The following is a 23,445-nucleotide window of genomic DNA, read 5'->3' as shown; positions in this document are numbered from 1 at the left end:
GCTTTTGTTTTTCAACAGTGAGATGGAAAAGCAAGGTACTAGAGTGTTTTTTCCATACAAAAGAACCTTAGGAGAAAAAGAGAGGGAGGGAGAGGGAGAAGGAGGAGGAAGAGAGAGAAAAACTCGAAGAGACTGGATAAAAAAGAAAAGACACCAAACAGAGCAGGGCTATCTGGAGCACAGGGGACCTGAGAAGGGCAGCTGAAATGTGGAAGAACATCTTTCCTACTGCATCTAAACACAATATTTATTCTACTCAAAATAAGGTTGAGAAAATAATGACTTTCTTACGTGGCCAATTATCCCAGAAATAAAGAAGCCATGTTTTACAATGTTAATCTTAGAGCAAAAATAAATTCAACTTTTATACTTTCACTCCAATCACTGCCAGTGTATATCAAATACAATGATAAAAAAGACATGACATTTCCAAGAAAAGTTAAATCCTTAATGATGTACATGAGAAGTACCTGTATATATGACTTACATTTTACATTTTGAACATCTTTAAGTAGGCAACACAAATGTTTGTGGAATATGTTACTCTTGTAGCACCTGTTCAGTAATTAAAATAAAATCTTCCTATTGATTTAAACACATGAGAAACATCAAAGTGAAAATGCTATGACTGTGGAATTACATTTGTCTCTGCACCCATATATTAGATCCTCTCTTCATTTCTCTGTCTTTTCTTGTTCTCTGTCCTTCTAGCTTGACAAGTACTTTCTTAGTAACTTTTACAGTCTTTTGTTTCTTGAACTTTAGTGAACATTTTCTCCTTCTGTCCTAGGAAAGCCTTATAGTTAGTTATTTTGATAACAGACTTCTTGGCAAGCAGCATGGTCTCTTGTGCTTCAGACTGATCTAAGAGGCAGCCCTAACTGATCAGTATGTGATATTATGGAGTGTTCTCCATGACTCATCCTTTAAAGCATAGAACATATATTAATGAATCACCTGCAAAATTAAGTATCTATGAAGTTGATTAAGATAACAGAGAAGACATTTCAGAATTTCATTTCAAATTTATTATTCCTAATTTCTTCTACATACTTTGCAGTTCATGTAAAAGGTATGCAATGAATGTTTTAAAGATCAAGAATATCCAAACTTAGAAGTTATCATTGGATATCAGAACGATTTGAGAGATCCCAGGCAATGGCACCCCACTCCAGTACTCTTGCCTGGAAAATCCCATGGGCAGAGGAGCCTGGTAGGCTGCAGTCCATGGGGTCGAGAAAAATTGGACACAACTGAGCAACTTCCCTTTCACTTTTCACTTTCATGCATTGGAGAAGGAAATGGCAACCCACTCCAGTGTTCTTGCCTGGAGAATCCCAGGGATGGGAGAGCCTGGTGGGCTGCCATCTATGGGGTTGCACAGAGTCGGACACGACTGATGCGACTTAGCAGTAACAGTATAGTTATAATTAGAGATGGAAAAACAGGCCAAGGCTGAACTTTGGATGCCCTTGCATTGAATCTTATAATTCTGGCAAAAAGGTGCTGGGCTTTGAAAGATTTTAGGCATAGGAAAGAATAAAATACTCAAGATCTTGTTTTTATTTAAAAATAATATTTTCTAATAGTTTAGAATATTCAGAGGGATAGAAGACCAAAGGAAGGAGACTTGCCAAAATATTATTCCATTAGCCCAAGGGAGAGTTGGTGGTCTTACCAAAAAAGGAAGGACTAGGAGTTGGTATGAAGGAATGGACAGAAGAAATACTAAACAGTAAAACTGACAAGCTTTGTGACTACTGAGATACATCAAGGGTAGGGACAGGGTTATGAGTCCCTTGCTTGGAAGCATGGGTAGATGAGGATACACCATGATAAAGAAACAAGCTGAGGTGAATGATCAAGCTGAGGTATGAAGCAATAAAAGTGACTTTCAAAGATGAGCTAAAATTATTAGTTGATTTGTTCTTCAAACATTTATTTTGTGCCCAGTACTAGCCTGGTATTATTATTAGTGCTGGAGATAAAGTAAAGAAAAAACATTCATGATCCACTTGCAATCCACTACAGATAGAATGAAAATAAACAAGGAAGTGAGTGAACAAATAAATCAGATATTTTCTAAGAGCGACATAGGCATAAAAAATAAAATATATGATATAAATAAGAGTAACTGGGAGGGATTCTATTTTTGAACAGGCAGTCAGAAAATACTTATCCGATTGACATTTGAGCCTGGCAATAAGAAAACCATGATAGAGGACCTAAAGAAAGGGAATTTCAAGTAGAGAAAACTTTTAGCATTAAAGATGAGAACAGGGCAGCATCATGGAAGTCCATGAGTTTAACAACCACAGAGAGTATGGCATGATACAAGATTGGAGATGTAGGCAGGTATCTCTGGCACACACAGGTTGTCAGATCCCAAATTGAGATGGTGAGGTGACTTTGGACCTTAGGAGAGAAGACTGGGATATGGATAAAACTATAGGCATCACCTCTTTATAGGTGCTATTTGAAGCCATGAAATTGAGAACATGTGATAAGAACAGAAAACTAAGAAAGGAGTATGAGGAAAATTAACATTTAACAGGTGATGTTGGCAATTCCCAACATCCACTGGATCATCGAAAAAGCAACAGAGTTCAGAAAAACATCTACTTTTGCTTTACTGACTATGCTAAAGCCTTTGACAGTGTGGATCACAATAAACTGTGGAAAATTCTGAAAGAAATGGGAATAACAGATCATCTGACCTGCCTCTTGAGAAATCTGTATGCAGGTCAAGAAGCAACAGTTAGAACTGGACATGGAACAACAGACTTGTTCCAAATTCGGAATGGAGTTCATCAAGGCTGTATATTGTCACCCTGCTTATTTAACTTATATGCAGAGTACATCATGAGAAACACTGGGCTGGAGGAAGCACAAGCTGGAATCAAGATTGCTGGGAGAAATATCAATAACCTCAGATATGCAGATGACACCACCCTTATGGCAGAAAGTGAAGAGGAACTAGAAAGCCTCTTGATGAAAGTGAAAGAGGAGAGTGAAAAAGTTGGCTTAAAGCTCAACGTTCAGAAGACTAAGATCATGGCATCTGGTCACATCACTTCATAGGAAATAGATGGGAAACAGTGGAAACAGTGTCAGACTTCATTTATGGGGGCTCCGAAATCACTGCAGATGGTGATTGCAGCCATGAAATTAAAAGACGTTTACTCCTTGGAAGGAAAGTTATGACCAATGTAGACAGCATATTCAAAAGCAGAGACATTACTTTGCCAACAAGGGCCCATTTAAGGAAGGCTATGGTTTTTCCAGTAGTCATGTATGGATGTGAGAGTTGCACTATAAAGAAAGCTGAGCACCGAAGAATTGATGCTTTTGAACTGTGGTGTTGGAGAAGACTCTTGAGAGTCCCTTGGAATGTGAGGAGATCCAACCAGTTCATCCTAAAGGAGATCAGTCCTGGGTGTTTTTTGGAAGGACTGATATTGAAGCTGAAACTCCAATATATTGGCCACTTGATGCAAAGATTTGACTCATTGGAAAAGACCCTGATGCTGGGAAAGATTGAGGGCAGGAGGAGAAGGGGAGGACAGAGGATGAGATGGTTTGATGGCATCACCGACTCAATGGACACGAGTTTTGGTAAACTCCAGGAGTTGGTGATGGACAGGGTGGCCTGGTGTGCTGCAGTTCATGGGGTCACAGAGTCAGACATGACTGAGTGACTGAACTGAACTGAACAGGTGAGCAACAGAAGAAAAACCATCCATGCCAACACATACGAGGTTCAGAAAATTAAGAGGGTGAAAGGGAGATTGCAGAGTCTTAGAATAAAAGAGAACAGATAGTTTCTAGAAAAAGGAAGAGACTAACAGAGTTAAACGTCATGAATAATAAGACAAAATGTTTCTAACACAATATGGCAAGTTAGATGATTGGTCAGTTCTTCTTATGCAGTTTACTTGAAGTGATTACAGTAGGCTGAAGAGCAAAATTCTGAATGCAGTAGAGTAAAAACTAAATTAGAAGTGTGTTAAGAAGTAACTGTAGCCAATGAAAACTGCTTTTCCCAGTACTTGCCTTGGGAGAAAAATTATTGGGCTGGGAATATTTTTTTAATGACAGAAGTTTGAGTATATTTATAGGTTAAGGATGGTTAGTGGAAACAAAATGGCAAAGAGGAAATTAACAATAATAGCCCAACTCAATAGACGTAAGGATTAGATCATCCACTATAATCAATATTTGAGGAATTAGTTTTGATTATGAGACATCTTTGTTTTTTTATATGTAGCCATCCAAAGCACCTAAAAATCTTTATGTGTATACCTTACAAAGAAGAAATACTGATGGCAAATAAGTATATGAAAAGATGTCTCGCATCACATTATCAAGAAAATGCAAGTCTAAACAACAATGAGGTGCCACGACATAACCATCAGAGATAGCCAAAATCCAGAACACTGACAACAACAAATGCTGATGAGGAAGTGGAGCAACAGGAATACTCATTTACCATGGGGATGTAAAATAGTACCGTTTGGTGGTTTCTTACAAAATTAAACATATACTTACCATATGATTCAGCAAATGCACTCCTAGGTATCTACTCAAAGGTGTTGAAAGTGTATGTCCATAAAAAGACCTACAGATGAATGTTTATAACACTTTATCCATAACTGCTGAAACTGGGAAATAATCAGGCTGTCCTTTAGTAGGTAAATGGATAAATAAACTGTGGTATATCTAGACAATAGAATATTATTCAGCACTTGAAACAGATGTGCTATACAGCCATGAAAAAACACAGAAGAATCTTAACTGTATGTTACTAAGTGAAAGAAGCCAATCTGAAATCTTCTACTGTATCATTCTAATTATATAACATAGATACACACACACACACACACACACTTAAGAGATATAATACAAAAATAAGTGGTTGCCATAGGTTGGTGGGAGTAAAGGATGAATATGTACCCCAAAGATTTTAGGGCAGTGAAAATCCTGTGGATGATACTATGATTGATAATGTTATTACACATTTCTCAAAACCAAAGAATGTACAACACCAACAGCGAACCCAGGGGTAAACTATGGACTTTGGGTGATGATGATATGCTAATATAGGTACACTAAATATAAAAAAATGTACCATTCTGGTGAACGATATTGATACTGGGGAAAGCTATGCTTGTCTGGGTGTGGGAAGAGAGGTATATGGGAAATCTCCATACTTTCTCTTAATTCTGTTCTTAATCTAGAATTGTTCTAAAAATGAAAATATTTATGTTACTGTATCATATGTATGTCTCAGGATAATGGAATGTAAAAAGATACCTATTTACAGGGCAGGGACAGAGATGCAGACATAGAGGATGGGCATGTGGACACAGCCGAGGAAGGAGAGGGTGGGACAAATTAGAAGAGTATCACTGACATATACACACCACCAGGAGTAAACAGACAGCTAGTGGGAAGCTGCTGTAGAATACAGGATGTCCAGCCAGGTGCTCCGTGATGACCTAAGGGGTGGGATGGGGGTAGGTGAGAGGGAGGCTAGGGAGAGACGGTGTACACACACACATACACACACACACATACACGCTTATGGCTGATTTGCTTTGCTGTATGGCAGAAATCTTTCAGGATTTGAAATAGCTTATCTGAAATTCCATCACCTCCACTAGCTTTGTTCCTAGTGATTCTTCCTAAGGCCCACTTGACTTCACATTCCAGGATGTCTGGCTCTAGGTGAGTGATCACACCATCATGATTATCTCGGTCGTGAAGCTCTTTTTTGTACAGTTCTTCTGTGTATTCTTGCCACCTCTTCTTAATATCTTCTGCTTCTGTTAGGTCCATACCATTTCTGTCCTTTATCGAGCCCATCTTTGCATGAAATGTTCCCCTGATATCCCTAATTTTCTTGAAGAGATCTCTAGTCTTTCCTATACTATTGTTTTCCTCTATTTCTTTGTATTGATCATGGAGGAAGGTTTTCTTGTATTTCCTTGCTATTCTTAGGAACTTTGCATTGAAATGGGAATATCTTTCCTTTTCTACTTTGCCTTTTGCTTCTCTTCTTTTCACAGCCATTTGTAAGGGCTCCTTAGACAGCCATTTTGCTTTTTTTGCAAATTTGGAAAACTCAGCAGTGGCCATAGGACTGGAAAAGGTCAGTTTTCATTCCAATCCCAAAGAGAGGCAATGCCAAAGAATGCTCAAACTACTGCACAACTGCACTCATCTCACACACTGGTAAACTAATGCTCAAAATTCTCCAAGCCAGGCTTCAGCAACATGTGAACTTCCAGATGTTCAAGCTGGTTTTAGAAAAGGGAGAGGAACCAGACATCAAATTGCCAACATCTGCTGGATCATCAAAAAAGCAAGGGAGAGTTTCAGAAAAACAACTATTGACTTTGCCAAAGTCAATTTTATTAACTATGCCAAAGCCTTTGACTGTGTGGACCACAGTAAACTGTGGAAAATTCTGAAAGAGATGGAATATCAAACCACCTGACCTGCCTTTTGAGAAACCTGTATGCAGGTCAGGAAGCAACAGTTAGAACTGGACATGGAACAACAGACTGGTTCCAAATAGGAAGAGGAGTACATCAAGGCTGTATATCGTCACCCTGCTTATTTAACTTATATGCAGAGTACATCATGAGAAATGCTGGACTGGACGAAACACAAGCCGGAATCAAGATTGCCAGGAAAATATCAGTAACCTCAGATATGCAGATGATACCACCCTTGTGTCAGAAAGTGAAGAGGAACCAGAAAGCCTCTTGATGAAAGTGAAAGAGGAGAGTGAAAAAGTTGGCTTAAAGCTCAACATTCAGAAAACTAAGATCATGGCATCTGGTCCCATCACTTCATGGGAAATAGATGGGAAACAGTGGAAACAATGTCAGAATTTATTTTGGGGGCTCCGAAATCACTGCAGATGGTGATTACAGCCATGAAATTAAAAGACACTTACTCTCTGGAAGGAAAGTTATGACCAACCTAGATAGCGCATTAAAAAGCAGAGATTTTACTTTGCCAACTAAGGTCTATTTAGTCAAGGCTATGGTTTTTCCAGTAGTCATGTATGGATATGAGAGTTGGACTGTGAAGAAAGCTGAGCATTAAAGAATTGATGCTTTTGAACTGCAGTGCTGGAGAAGACTTTTGCGAGTCCCTTGGACTGCAAGGAGATCCAACCAGTGCATCCTAAATGAGACCAGTCCTGGGTGTTCTTTGGAAGGAATGATTCTAAAGCTGAAACTGTAGTACTCTGGCCACCTCAGGGCTGACTCATCGGAAAAGACCCTGATGCTGGGAAGGATTGGGGGCAGGAGGAGAAGGGGACAACAGAGGATAAGATGGCTAGATGGCATCACCGACACAATGCACATGAGTTTGGATGGACTCTAGGAATTGGTGATGGACAGGGAGGCCTGGCATGCTGTGACTCACGGGGTCGCAAAGAGTCAGACACGACTGAGCGACTGAACTGAACTGACTGATGGCAGAAATCAACAACATTGTAAAGCATTATCTTCCAATTAAAAATTTAAAAATAGATAAAAGATACCCATCTCTATAGCAAAAATCCAAAGAAATTATAAAACTCTTAAGGGTGAAAGCACATGCTGTGTTACACCAGAAACTTAAGGGTTGCTGTTGTTTTGAGGATAGTGTTAAGAAGTAGGGAAAGATCTCTTCAGGTCCTTAAAATCCTGTCATTCATATGATTACAGGCAACACTTACCTAGGAATTCTTTCCCTACTAGGGAATTTGGGCTTCCCTTAAAGCATCTGCCTCCAATGTGGGAGACCCGAGTTTGATCCCTGGGCCAGGAAGATCCCCTGGAGAAGGAAATGGTAACCCACACCAGTATTCTTGCCTGGAGAATCCCATGGGCAGAGGAGCCTGGCAGGCTACAGTCCATGGGGTCACAAAGAGTTGGACACGACTGAGCGACGTGACTTCACTTCACTTCACTTCACTTCATAGCTCAGTTGGTATATAATCTGCCTGCAGTGCAGGAGACCTGGGTTTGATTCCTGGGTTGGAAAGATCCCCTGGAGAAGGAAATGACAACCCACTCCAGTATTCTTGTCTGGAGAATCCCACGGACAGAGGAGCCTGGCAGGCTACAGTCCATGGGGTCACAAGAGTCAGACACAACGTAGTGACTAAAGCACCACCACTAGGGAATTGACTAGCCAAATGTGTTGGTTATTCATTTTAAATATTTTGGTCCTCCACTGTATTTTAAACTCAAACACTGAAAATTTCCCTGCCCATGATACCAAGTTAAAAGAAAAAAAAAGCCTCCTCTTAAATGCCTGGAAGATTCTCTGAAAGCATGGTTTCAAATGTTAAGTCAAAAACAGCAGAAAATGATGTGATTGTTTACCTGACATAAATTCTGACTCTCAGATAATATTATTGGAATACAGGTGAGCTTCCCTGGTGGCTCAGAGGTTAAAGCGTCTGCCTCCAATGCGGGAGACCTACGTTAGATCCCTGGGTCGGGAAGATCCCTTGGAGAAGGAAATGGCAACCCACTCCAGTATTCTTGCCTGGAGAATCCCATGGACTGAGGAGCCTGGTGGGCTGCAGTCCACGGGGTCACAAAGAGTCAGACACAACTGAGTGACTTTACTTACTTACTTACTTACTTACTTAAAGAACAGCTAATTCAGAGACGTACAATCTATAAGTTAAGTGCACTTCCAGCTACTAAAATCTATTAGAATTTGGCTATATTTTTTTATAGTTTGTTAAAAATGGAAAGGTTAGCCCCTTGTTTGACCGTTGGCCTCAAAAGTCCTGCATCTTGGTGCAGTTAGTCTGGTCCTTTTAAATCTAACTGTTCCATGACCTCTTGGCTTGTCTTTTTCCTTGGCTTTTCATTTTTCTTCCCTAACAATCTTTCAATCATAGGAAGTATGATGCTTTGGAGTTAGTGATCTTTGCTTTTTCTTAATATAATAATTGCTAAGGTCTCTCACCTAGCCAGAGCATAATTCAAAACAATATTTTATTTACACCAGATATCCATAGAGTTAGAGGGCTTAATATATTTTATGTAAAAGTCTTATAAATTCAGAACATTTCTTCAATTTGTAGGAATTCAGATGGCAGAAGTTGTGAGCCCAGAATAATATTACCAACATAAAGTATTTAATAGCTTGAACACCAACTTACCAAAAATGATTTCAAAATGAATTGAGAACAGCTTTCTGTATCAAACTATTATGTAGCAGCTGCTGTGGGCTAGGCATAGGGATTGAACTCCAATCTTTGGCAAGTCTCCTACATTGGCAGTGGGATTCTTCACCTCAGAGCCACCAGGGAAGCCCAGGTATTATTCTTAGCACTTTTCCAATAATAACTTATTTAATCATTATAAATAACAACAGAATGAGGTAGGCATTGTTGCCGGGAGCCAGCGTGAGGAATCCCACCCGTGACAAGGTCATGTGGCAGAGATCTGATGGGCAAGGCGAGTCAGATCTCAGGGTGTCCCCCTGGTATTTCCTGAGCATGTACCCCCCCGAACCAAAAATCTGCCGGCCTTTGTACTCTGCTTTTCCACTCTTCTGACACACTCTGGAAAAAGTCAACTCAGGGTTTTTAGTCTTCTGCATTTGAAAGGGATGTTTCAGTTAAACCCCCTCTGATAATTTTCTAGCTTGCCTAACAGGCTCCCCCGGGACCTCTTACAGCTTGTGAATTGCTTACAGCCCCCAACCTCGAGAGGCACAAAGCTTAAAGCATCTTAAAGATACAGAGCCTTTTCTAAAGAGCTAAAAATCATATTGGTGATGGGTGTTCACTGTTGACTCAATGATTGCCACCAGGCCTCCATATTCTTTAGGCACCTGGGAGGATGTTAATCAATGTAAACTGGATATGGAAAAAGATATATAGTAGTTTTGATGTTAGCAACACTAGACTTTTGAGTTAATTACTTTTCTTTTGTTATAAATCACTGTACTCCTTTTACTTGTTATAAATTGCTGTATCTTTGCTATGTAAGAATGTAACTTTATTTAGTGCTTTCTGAGAGTGGCACCAGACTTTGGGAAGAACAACGCAAATAAGTCTTCTGGTTGACAAATCTTATCAGAAAAGGACTGTAAATGTTAATTGGCCCTTTTGGCTGGAAGATGATGTAAATCACCTAAGATTTATTTGTGTATACAACTAGGTATGCAGAGAGAAAAGCCTGGTTTTGATAAGAGTCCGGACTGCTAACACCACATAACTTTGTGTTACCCATTGATCTCCATGCATTATCAAAAGTATAAAAGGCCTTCTGAACAATAAAGTATGGACCAGGTTCTCGGACTAGTCTCTCAGCCTAGTTTCTTGGGAATCTGGCTCCCCCCGTGTCTCTCTCTCCTTTTTCTCACTCTCCCTCCCTCTCCTTTTCTGGCTGGATTCCCATCTGGAGTGGGGAGGCTCACCACGTCTACTTACTTGCCCTGGCTTCTAAGACCCGCACGAAAGGGAGCCTAAGGCGGGGCACCCTTTGATATTCAAGTGGGCGCCGGTGGCCTAACGTAGATGGTGCAAACTTCTTGTCTTGAAGTTTTATTGGTTTTCCCCATAAACCAAGTTATTCAGCCTCTTTTCTCCACTTAATTTTCCTACTACACTATTTCTTCCTAATCTAATTTTATACTAATAAATAAATAAGTTTTTTCCTTGCCAACGCCATCCCTGCTTCAAATTCCCTGGATCCACTGGGGCTGGACACCGGCACACTGTTATCACTAAGAATGGTGCAACAGAGGTTAAAAGGTTAAATAATTTGCCCAAACCTATATAGCTAGTAAGTACCTGTAAGAAACATGTTCACCAGCCCAAAACCAATGGATGGACTTGTAGACATGAAGTACAGCGAAAGCGAGAGTTTTTAACTAAGGTCTTGAAAGATCCGGTGTCTGGTGGGAAGGCACACCCAGAGCGATTACAACAAGGAATTTATTCCCTAACTCTCAGGTTTCCACCCTCCTCTTACCCAGTTCCTCACTGGCTGTGTACTCTGTGGCAAACAATTTACCCGGACTTTGCCTAAGTTTCATTATTTCCTTACAGGGGACCCTTCTTTCTCCTTTCCCAAATTACACCAGCATTTTTCAACAAAGCGTTTCTTGCTAGTATCCCTTTGCCCAACATCCTGATTTCTTAGGGACCCTCCAGGTGCCATTGAACTATGTCAAGTCTGCAAGTCATTAGTCAAGTTTAGAGAGAGAGTGAAAAAGTTGGCTTAAAGCTCAACATTCAGAAAACGAAGATCATGGCATCCAGTCCCATCACTTCATGGCAAATAGATGGGGAAACAGTGGAAACAGTGTCAGGCTTTATTTTTTTGGGCTCCAAAATCACTGCAGATGGTGACTGCAGCCATGAAATTAAAAGACACTTATTCCTTGCAAGGAAAGTTATGACCAACCTAGATAGCATATTCAAAAGCAAAGACATCACCTTGCCAACAAAGGTCCATCTAGTCAAGGCTACAGTTTTTCCAGTGGTCATGTATGGATGTGAGAGTTGGACTGTGAAAAAAGCTGAGCGCTGAAGAATTGATGCTTTTGAACGGTGGTGTTGGAGAAGACTCTTGAGAGTCCCTTGGACTGCAAGGAGATCCAACCAGTCCATTGTAAAGGAGATCAGTCCTGGGTGTTCTTTGGAAGGAATGATGATAAAGCTGAAACTGTAGTACTTTGGCCACCTCAGCGAAGAGTTGACTCATTGGAAAAGACTCTGATGCTAGGAGGGATTGGGGGTAGGAGGAGAAGGGGATGACAAAGGATGAGATGGCTGGATGGCATCACTGACTCCATGGACTTGAGTTTGAGTGAACTCTGGGAGTTGGTAATGGACAGGGAGGCCTGGCATGCGGCGGTTCATGGGGTCACAAAGAGTCGGACATGACTGAGCAACTAAACTGAACTGAACTGAGAGACAGGGCACAGACAATGGGTGGAGTCCTATCTCTTTAGCATCCAGTCTGATCTATCTCCCCAACCCTAACTTTATCTAAAGAGTCCAGGCCTTAACTTTGTCATGTTCCCAAGTTTTTCTACTTCAGAACTAGTTACTTTGTCTTGAAAATAGACCACTTCAAGTTTATATTTCTTACAGTACCAAAGCCAAGATTCACACTCAGATACTTTGACTGTAAAAGATGGTGAATTTACTAGTACATCATTGTAAGTTTGGGCTAAAATTAAGATAAAGGCATATTCAATAAAGTAGTAGAGAGAATGTTTGAGAGGGGAGTTTCCTGAGGCTCGAATTCGGGAGAGCTGACAGAACTTGTCACCTTTGTTTGAGTTTCTGTTTTAATCCCTATGGCAGTACAGCATGCTGTTCCCAGTCAAAGCTCTGCCCAATGATGACCAAAAGTATGCTTCCACTTAATACAGCTAAAGCAGTTTAACATAATTTTGAAAATAATTTACAACATCATTTTAAAAAAGTTTTTAAAGAGAGAAAAATTCAAGAAACTTACAATGTTAAGCTAGTAAATATACATATTAGATTCAACAATGACTGACGTTTGTAGATCTTATTGTATCCCATATTTATTTCCTTAATAGTCTCACTCCATATAATTAAGCCTCCCCAATTCCCCACTCTGCGCCCTCACTGAAGGGTTATACTGGTGGGAAACAATGTATTTCTTTGCTTTGTCAATCCATCTATTTATGGCCTTCAATGGCATCCCACTCCAGTACTCTTGCCTGGAAAATCCCATGGACAGAGGAGCCTGGTAGGCTGCAGTCCATGGGGTCGCTGAGGGTTGGACATGGCTGAGTGACTTCACTTTCACTTTTCACTTTCATGCATTGGAGAAGGAAATGGCAACCCACTCCAGTGTTCTTGCCTGGAGAATCCCAGGGATGGGGGAGACTGGTGGGCTGCCGTCTATGGGGTCACACGGAGTTGGACACAACTGAAGCGACTTAGCAGCAGCAGCAATACCTTCCCTAATGGCTCAGATGGTAAAGAATCTGCCTGCAATGTAGGAGACATGGATTCGATCCCTGGGTCTGGAAGATCCCCTGGAGAAGGGACTGTATTCTTGCCTGACAAGTCCCATGGACAGAGGAACCTGGCAGATTACACCCCACAGGGTCTCAGAGTTGGACACAACTGAGCACCTAACACTTTCTATTTTCAAGAAAATAAAAAGAGAAAATTCCCTTCTATCACTCACCTAGGCATCTACTTAGTTTCTGATGTAGGTTTTTAGGGATACTTCCCTGGCAGAACTGTAACCATTTGAAACACCACCACTTACATATACATACATACATATAAATATTTACCAGTAGTAGAAATATTTTCCTGTTCAAAACTATTTCCACAATTAGGTAAGAAGTGATATTGAGAATTTCCCTTTTCCTACTTATAAGCTTAGAATATGTTCCTAGAAAAAATAATCTAGTAACAATTTCTCATGCTATATTTTTCTGAAGAAAGTAGTCACTCAGTGTTTATAGTCAGAAAGCAAAAATTATCTCTACTAATATATGTGTTGTATTTTTAAGTGTATTCTATAAAAGTATCTTATATTTTATAAGATTGTAGTAATACACATAAATCTACAAACTGCATCATTTAAAAGAAATGTAACATATCCATTGTCTCTGAGGAATATGTGGCATTACGTATTTTTAATCCATTTCAGCCCTTGTGAAATTACATGAGATAATCAACATTGTGGCACCAATTCATCAAGGAGGGTGAAATTTCACTATATTTTATTTATGTATTTAACAAGACTTTTATAACTAAGAGGTGACATTTTACTTTTGAATAGCTTAGCAATGTATTAATATCAATACATTCACTTTTATTTTAAAAGTGTACAGGTAATTTATGATACTTTAATAATAGGAGAATATTACTAATTTAAAATTCTTGGGGCATGCATTAAAATGACCTTCACATTTAGATTTAATATTCTATTGGTTTCAAATCAACAACAGGAGAGAAAGTGAGAGGTGAAATGTGGACAAACTCAAAAATATCTTCCTTTAGAGACAAATGTCAAGTAAAACTTGAACTTTCCTGTATAACATTAGCACAGTGACTTTCAAAGTTCCATACTGAAGCTCCCCCAACACAGCAAACTTGATGGCCCTAAAGTGATGCACCTTTAAATGTTCAAGAGTTAAAGCAAATAACACAACTTTTGCTTATAAATCCTCAAAAAAACCTTTAGCTGCTTTAATTTCCTAAGGACAAATTATGCCTAAGGAAAATCTGCCAGGCCTCCAAACCAGGGCTGGTGGTTGCATGTCAGGAATCAATGTGATTTTTGAGGAAAACATACATTCTCTGTAAGCAGCTGAAAATTAATTATTTTAAGAAAGAGAAACTTTTCCTTAACTGTTATCAAAGACAAGCAACATTGATGACACAGAATTTTGTATGTCCACTTCTTTTTTTTTAAGTTTAGAATAAAGAGACCAAAAGGATTGAAAATAGGATTTTCAAATGCAAAATGGACAGACTTACTGGTACATGCCATGGAAGGTGGGTCTTTTTCAGCTCGAAAGTAACCCTTTTCACACTGACAGACAGAAGTCGCTTCCACGTAGGTTAAACTGTGTGGAGGACACTTAGAACATTTTGTGTTGCCAGCAAATGCTTTATAGAATCCTGGTCTGCAAGCTGTGAACACAGGAAAAACAGTTTTTTAAAATTACTGTTAGAATTATTTTATTTGCACATGTACAACACATTTTAAATTATACACTTTGGAATTCAGTTCACACATACACAGAAAAGCCAATACATGCTAATATTAATGAATGAAATAGTTATTCAAAATTAAGTTATACAATGGGGAATCATATACTACCTGATCATATTATCACCTCAACTTTTTGTAACTGCCACAAGCTAGACATGGGCTTTAGTCTTCTTATATGCACAATTCTTAGCATATTTTGAATATATAGTTATTATAGATGCCTAAAAATTAAATGAGTGAATGAATAATAATTAATTCACTGATGTCTAATATGAGGTTACTTTGTAAGTGGAATGAGCATTCTATTTATCTTTTACTCAGTAGTTTCAGGTTTTGTTTGTGTTTCTGTTAAAAATGGGAAATCAGTACCTAAATCTTCAGAAATTTTAAATTATTTTCTTATGTATCCCTTCTTTCTCTATCACTTCCTTTTTCTCTATTTATAGAGTAAATTCCATTTCCAAAGAAAAACAAACCACCAAAAATAGGAATGTTTCCCAACATTATGTCAATACTGCAGAAGGAAAGTTTAATATTATTTGATTCAGTGGTTTCTAATGTTTTCTTTTAGGAGAATTTATTCAGATATACACATTCAGGTTAAACACTCATTGTGGTATTTATTTCTATATTCAAAACATTCATGCTTTTGAATATAACATGCATCTAACATGTTATAACATAACATATATGCTTTTTGTATGGATATTTACTTTAAATGTCATTTAGAAATTTTGCTTAGTCCTACCTTTTATTCCTTCTTTCTTCTTCAAATATTATTTTCCTAAAATGGCAACACACTGTTGTGTAGATGTATGTTTACATATGTATGAACAGAAGGATTTCATATTGTTGAATTTTTCAATACTAAGATAATATCAATAAACTTTAGATTATTTTTATCAATTATCAACTATAGCATGAAAATTTCTCCATGTCACTGGCTATAATTTATTGTAACATATCTGCAGTATTTGTATCAACAATGTCACATTTGAAAGAAATACTTTATAAACTACTGCTACTGCTACTGCTAAGTCGCTTCAGTCGTGTCCGACTCTGTGCGACCCCATAGATGGCAGCCCACCAGGCTCCCCTGTCCCTGGGATTCTCCAGGCAAGAATACTGGAGTGGGTTGCCATTTCCTTCTCCAATGCATGAAAGTGAAAAGTGAGGTGAAGTCGCTCAGTCGTGGCCGACTAGTAGCAACCCCATGGACTGCAGCCCACCAGGCTCCTCCATCCATGGGATTTTCCAGGCAAGAGTACTGGAGTGCGGTGCCATTGCCTTCTCCGACTTTATAAACTATGCTGCAGTAAACATCCCCATGTTGACTCTTAACATTTCAGCTCCTAAAAGTAGGAGTTCTGGGCCAGGGTATGTGTATTATTTAACACTTATTTCTATGTTACATTTCTAAACGTGTTTCCAAAGCTCAAAAAAATGTAAGTGAGCACCCTAATCTTCCCCCTTACTAATCCTATCATTAATATTAGTTACTCCTTTACCTTCTGACAACACATGGGATTAAATATTGTTACTTTAATTGAAGCTTCCTAAATCCCACTAATATTACACATTTTTCATATTTTTATTGGTCATTTGGTTATCAATTGTCTTTTATATCCTTTGTTTGAATTCTACTGGTTACTTGTATTAACTTAAAAGCAGTATTTATTAGCAATATCAATGTCATGTTTGTCATTTTTAAAAGATTTTTGATGTGGACTATTTTTAAAATCTTTATTGAATTTGTTACAATATTGTTTCTGTTTTACATTTTTGGTTGCAAGGCATATGGGATCTGAGCTCCCTCACCTAAGACTGAACCTACAACCTCTGCACTGGAAGGCAAAGTCTTAACCACTGGACTGTCATGGAAGTCCCTGTCATTTTTGTTACATATATATGTGTGTGTGTGTGTGTGTGTGTGTGTGTGTGTGTGTGTGTGTATGTATATATATAATCGATTTTCTAATGACGTGCACATAAATGTCTCATTCACAATAGCTGAAAAACTATAAAATGGCATGAATTTACCCAATTAAGTGAAAGCCCTTACAATGAAAATTACAATATTTTGATAAAAGAAACTGAACACAACACAAACACATAGAAAGACAGCGCATATTCCTGTACTGAAATAATTTGCTAAAATGTCCACACTACCCAAACCAATTATAGATTCAATGCAATCCCTATCAAAATTCCAATGGCATTCTTCACAGAAATATTAAAAACAATTCTAAAATTCATAGAACCACAAAAGACCCCAAATAGCCAAAACAATTCTAAGAATAACAATGCTAAAGGCATAGCGTTTCCTGATTTCAAACTATACTATGGAAAAGTTTAGTTGTTCAGTCATGTCTGACTCTTTGCGACCCCATGGACTCTAGCCTACCAGGCTCCTCCATCCATGGGATTTTCCAGGTAAGAGTACTGGAGTGGGTTGCCATTTGCTTCTCCAGAGGATCTCCCTGACCCAGGGATTGAACCTGGGTCTCCCACATTGCAGGCAGATGCTTTACTGTCTGAGCCACCAGGGAAGTTAACTATACTATAGACTTATACAAATTGAAACAGTATAGTGTCAGTATAAAAAATATGTACATAGACCACTGGAACAGAATAGAGATCCCAGAAATAAACTCTCAAATAAATAACTAATATTTGACAAAGAAGCTAAGAATTCTCAATTGGGAAAGAATAGTCTCTTCAATAAATGCTTTAAGGAAAACTGGTTAACCACAGACAGAAAAGTGAAATCGGACCTGACTAGACACTACTCCTCGGAAGGAAAGTTATGACCAACCTAGACAGAATATTAAAAAGCAGAGACATTACTTTGCCAACAAAGGTCCATCTAGTCAAGGCTATGGTTTTTCCAGTGGTCATGTATGGATGTGAGAGGTAGCCTGTGAAGAAAGCTGAGCGCCAAAGAATTTTGAACTGTGCTGTTGGAGAAGATTCTTGGGAGTCCCTTGGACTGCAAGGAAATCCAACCAGTCCATCCTAAAGGAGATCAGTCCTGGATGTTCATTGGAAGGACTGATGCTGAAGCTGAAACTATAATACTTTGGCCACCTCATTCGAAGTGTTGACTCATTGGAAAAGACTCTGATGCTGGGGAGAGATTGGGGGCAGGAGGAGAAGGGGACGACAGAGGATGAGATGGCTGGATGGCCTCACTGACTCGATGGACATGAGTTTGGGTAAACTCCGGGAGTTGGTGATAAACAGGGAGGCCTGGCGTGCTGTGATTCATGGGGTCGCAAAGAGACAGGACTGAGCAACTGAACTGACTGAGACACTACACACAATTATTAACTCAAAATGGATTAGAGGCTAAAAAATAAGACCTGAAACTGTAAAACTTTTAGAAGAAAACATAGGAGAAGATCTTGATATTGGTCTTGGCAATTATTATTATTTTTTAATATTATAGCAAAAGCACCAGCAACAAAAGCAAGTAGCACTATATCAAACTAAAAACCTTCAGCACAGCAAAAGAAACAGGTAAAAAGAATGAACAGACAACCGATTGAATGGGTCAAAAGATTTGAAAATAATATATCTGATAAACTGATAATTCCTAACATACAAAAACAGCTCATATAACTCAATAATAACAAAAACAAAAATGTACAGTTAAAAAATAGGCAGAGGACCTGAATAAACCTTTCTTTAAAGAAGACATACAAATGGCCAACAAGTACAGGAAAAGATGCTCAATACAACTAATCATTAGGGAAATACAAATGAAAACCAAAATGACATGTAGTCTTACAGCTGCTAGAATGGCAGTTATCAAGAAGAGAAGAGATACCTGATGGCAAGGATGTTGAGAAAAGGGAACCCTTGTGTACTATTGGTGGGAATGCAAGTTAGTATAGCTAATATGGAAAACAGTATGGCTGTTTTTCAGAAAATTAAAAATAGACCTACCAAGTGACCCAGCAATCCTTTTTCTGGGTATATATTAAAAAGAAATGAAAAGAGGATATGAAAAAGTTACCTGCACTACAGCATTATTACAGCATTATTCGCAATAGCCAAGATATGGAAAAAATCAGTCTCTGTCAATGGAAGAATGAATAAAGAAGATATACAGTAATTCTATATTTTAGTTTATAGTGACACTACCATTTGGGGGGATTATTTGATAGTATCTACTACAGAGGAACATACACATTTCTTCTGACAATGCCACTCACTGGTATATACCCAACAGAACAGCACAAATTGAAAGTAGCTTCTCTCCCCACAGGCAGTCATACAAGTTCCATTGATAAGTGAGCTATCACTTCTCCATTTGATTTTCATTTTCTGCAATTTTGTTGACATGTTGATTATTCTCATGTGATACATTTTCTCCTCCCTTGCTTTGCCTTTGTTAGTATAAAACTTCTATATTCTCTTACTCATTTTGGTGAAGTGTGCTGAGGGGATGGAGATAATTACTTACTGATAAAAGTATCATGAGTGCTAAAAAATAAAAATGTAATTTGGTAGCAGGGATCTATAAAATGCAAAATATATAAATATATAATGTGTGAAATATATAAATACAGACTATGTAAAACATATAAATATATAATTACTATATATATATTTTTGAAACAGTTTATTTTCCATCAACCAAATTTCCACTTTGGTGGAAGTTTGTGGAAGTTCTACAAGTGTTTGGAAGAACAGCTTACGACCACTCAGTGGTGGTTCCGACCCATTCAGTGGCCTGAGCAGTGGGAGCTGCGGACCAGTCTTCAGTGGAAGGCTGAGCACTCCAGTCTTCAGCGGGGAACTGCTGAATAGGCACGGAAGGCACTTGCACACCTTCAGACCAGTCTGTCACCTCAGGCTGAGTAGCAGTGAACTCTGGAGCTGGAGCAGTCCATTCACCCTGAAATTCCTCCTTGGTCACAGCCTTCTCAGCTGCTGCCTGCTCTTCCTTTTCAATCTCTTCAGGATCTCTGTAGAAGCAGAGGTCCGGCATGACCTCCCACGGGTGTTCTCAGGAGATGGTGCCACGCATGCACAGAACTTCCCGGGGGAGCATCCACAACATCAGCGCACATGAGTGTGCTCCCTTGTTGTTGAATGGGATGGCAATGTACACGTAGCACAGAGGAGAGTCTGTGTTACACAGAGCAGTGGTTGGCAGGTTAACGTTAAGAGGCTTCTGTGAGCGGTTGGTGGTCAGCCCTGGGATCGGCAACCGCTAGAAGCCTTGGCTCCCTGAACGCGGCCTGGATCTGGTTAGTGAAGGCTCCAGGAGTGAAGCAGCCAGCAACAGGAGTGGCTCCAGTGGGAGCAGCAACCTTCAGCACAGCTCGCTGGCCAGTATTCCTGGAGGATATGACACTGACATCAGCCGGGTTTTCAATGGCAACAATGGCCGGAGCTACCAACAGAAGCTTCTCCCAGGTCCTCTTCAGATTTATGATGTAGATGCCATCACTTTTCCTTTTGTAGATGTACTGTTCCATTTGGAAGTCAAGGTTGGTGCCACCTAAGTGGGTTCCTGCTGTAAGGAATTTGAGGACATCCTCCTCCTTCATTTGCAGGACATCAAGGGTTCCGGGGGCAGGAGGAAAAGGGGATGACAGAGGATGAGATGGCCAGATGGCATCACCAACTCGATGGACGTGAGTCTGAGTGAACTCCAGGAGATGGTGAAGGACAGGGAAGCCTGGCCTGCTGCGATTCAGGGGGTTGCAAAGAGTCAGACACTACTGAGCGACTGAACTGAACTGAAGGGCTCCGGACATTGTGAAAGCTTTCCTTTAAGTTACGATGGGAATTCAGGACAACGCCGTATGGACCCCTCTCTGGGTAGCTCCGAAAGCTACCATATAATCTAACAGCTACCAAATAATCTAAATTAATACACAGAGAGGTATCCAAAGCTATCTAAAGAGCCATCCAAAGCTACCAAATAATCTAAGTTAATACACAGCGTATTTAAAAAATATATTTATGATTTGAGGAACTTTAAGTGGTTGCCTAAAATAACAATAAAAGGTGAGCTGTAACATTAAAAAGTACAAAACAATTTTTATAGAATAGCTTGTATTAAAGGTTCATACAATGAGTATAGTTATTGAAATACCACTAATATTAATGAAGTACATACCTTGCCATATAATTTCGCTTATTGATACCTGAATTTTCAGAAAATTAAATTCTCTGGGTATTGATAGGAATACAGTTGAACAGTATTTCTCACTCACACACACACACACACAGAGGTTTGTCTGCTAAAACAAAATCAGGAAATGTGTGACCTGTTGTACTCATATTTTATTTCAAAAATTGATTGTTAAGCTATATTTTACTAGCAATGTTTTTAGGTTTTCTCTACTATCAGAGAACTTTAAGACAAGGGACCTTGAGAAATCCTAGTTGGCATATCATGTTGTGCACTGCTTACCATCTGATGAAATATTCAATTGTGTATTGTCTGACAGGAACTAATATTAATATAATAGACTGCTTTTCCCTCATAGGTGCTCAATAGTCTATAAGTTTAGATAAACCTGAATGACTTATTAGTAAAATATGTGATGTGCATCATTTCTAAAACATTAGAACTCAGGAAATTTAATAAACTGGGATAGGCAGTCTCATTACTGTTTTCCTAGATATTACTCTGCAGTTATAAAAATTAAAATTTGCTGTCATGTAAGCAGAGAAGGCAGGGAAGATCAAATAATTGAAAAATAATAACAAAAGGAAAACCCCTAAAACTTAAGGTTAAATAAGCACAAATATTTTGTGTTTTTCTATTAATAATCTATTAATAAATACTGAAGGAAAATTTCAAGACCAAATACAAGTCTACTAATAATAAAATGTGGATTATGCTTCAAGATATTCAACCTAATTTTTCAGGGGAGCTACTATAAAGTACTCATGAGGATAATGTACATAAACTATCCTGTCATTAATTCTAATTTACTTCCACCAAAGAATTGTTTAAAGTGGACTTTCTCTTGAATCTGGGCACAGTACCACCCCACTTCCCCACCTCAGCAACTGTTCAGTTCAGTTCAGTTCAGTTCAGTTGCTCAGTCGTGTCCGACTCTTTGCAACCCCATGAATCGCAGCATGCCAGGCCTTCCTGTCTATCACCAACTCCCAGAGTTCACCCAGACTCGCGTCCATCAAGTCAGTGATGCCATCCAGCCATCTCATCCTCTGTTGTCCCCTTTTCCTCCTGCCCCCAATCCCTCTCAGCATCAGGGTCTTTTCCAAAGAGTCAACTCTTCACATGAGGTGGCCAAAGTACTGGAGTTTCAGCTTCAGCATCATTCCCTTCAAAGAAATCCCAGGGCTGATCTCCTTCAGAATGGACTGGTTGGATCTCCTTGCAGTCCAAGGGATTCTCAAGTGTGAGGGCTCTGTAAAGTAAGTAGAACCAGGCCTAATGGAGAAAACCAAAATTTGTGGTACTACCGAGCTGGTTATGAATTTGCCAGTCTTTCCCCCTTCTCTCCTCTCTCTTTTCCCTGGTGCTTGGGCTGGAGCCTCAGCTGAATGGACTAGAAACCTGGAAGTGGCCACCAGGTCACAGAGCTCCAGCTCACCTTGTCTCTGGAAGTGGGAAATGGAATTCCTAATATTCAGGAGAGAATTAGGAATATATCCCTTCCCTCTTTCTCTCTTTTCCTGTTCTCTCATGCCCAGACCTCAAGTAATTGTGTTGTAGGCTGGTGGTGGTGGTCAGTAATGGGAGCTCACAGAAGACAAAATTCCCAAGAAGGAAAAATCTTCTTCCTCCTTCACTGAAGCTGTGGTTCTGAGAGGGTGGTGTCAACCTTCATTGCATTTTTTTCCTTCTGTCCTCCTCTCACTTGGTCCTGGATGTAGATCCAGTTGCAGAAGTGCACAGCAGAGTAGAACAAAGAAAGCCCCAACTAGCTTTCTAGACAAAGGACCTTGAAGAAGAGTTTGAGGGATTCAGAAAGTATTAGGAAGAACACGGAGAGACCAGAGTTTGGGAAAACAATCCCCATATTTGTTTATGAACCTCTGGGCTTGTTCCCAAACTGCACATACTTGGAACTGATTCTATTCAACAAAGACTTTGAGAAATGAACCAAAAGACTATTACCCAGGTCTCAGACTAGAAGTTTTAAACTTTTGGTTAGGTAAGAGATGACATCAATATAGAAGATAGACTCTTCTTTTATTTGTTTGTCTACGAGACACAAAAATTATAACATAAACAGGCATATATACTGCAAACCCACATAAGTTGCCTTTAACTAGTATAAAGTAGATACACAGATCTTAGTTCTGCCTCCCATCATTTTTATCATTCACAGATTAATAATTTATATTAAAATAATTTTAAACTGTATTTTTATTTGAGATAAGCAACTTTCAAGAACACAGCATTACAAGGAAAATAATGTCAGAAATACTTCAATAGTCTGAGACTAACAACATGCGGAATTACAATTCTAAAGCCATTTCTAGTATGAAAGTAAGGTAAGTGTTTTTATTCTGAAAGTTCAGATAAGGTGTGGGGAACAAAGGTTTATATTAGCAGTTTAGGATTAGACAGCATTTTTATTTTTATACCAGTTTGAATAGAATCTAATAATAATAATGGCACAAAATAAAAAGCTAACCACAGTTTTTCCTAAAAATACTTAGCATTTTTTAAGTGTTCTAACATTCA

At 39.0% G+C, this 23,445-nt stretch overlaps 1 protein-coding gene and 1 pseudogene across 2 annotated transcripts in view; both read right to left on the bottom strand.

Annotated features, from left to right (window-relative positions):
• EPHA6 (EPH receptor A6) overlaps nt 1-23,445 on the bottom strand; it is a 985,602-nt gene that overhangs the window by 559,061 nt on the left and 403,096 nt on the right. For both annotated transcript variants that reach the window (XM_042230510.2, XM_060404157.1), the window contains exon 4: nt 14,519-14,674. In XM_042230510.2, the coding sequence (XP_042086444.1) occupies nt 14,519-14,674 (156 nt within the window). The remainder of the gene's footprint in view (nt 1-14,518; nt 14,675-23,445) is intronic.
• LOC114118383 (small ribosomal subunit protein uS2-like) lies at nt 14,675-20,605 on the bottom strand (annotated as a pseudogene).

This window comes from Ovis aries, chromosome 1 (assembly GCF_016772045.2).
Source record: "Ovis aries strain OAR_USU_Benz2616 breed Rambouillet chromosome 1, ARS-UI_Ramb_v3.0, whole genome shotgun sequence".
Classification (NCBI taxonomy): domain Eukaryota; kingdom Metazoa; phylum Chordata; class Mammalia; order Artiodactyla; family Bovidae; genus Ovis; species Ovis aries.
The sequence above is the reverse complement of the archived record's forward strand: the minus strand, read 5'-3'. Positions and strand labels throughout refer to the sequence as shown.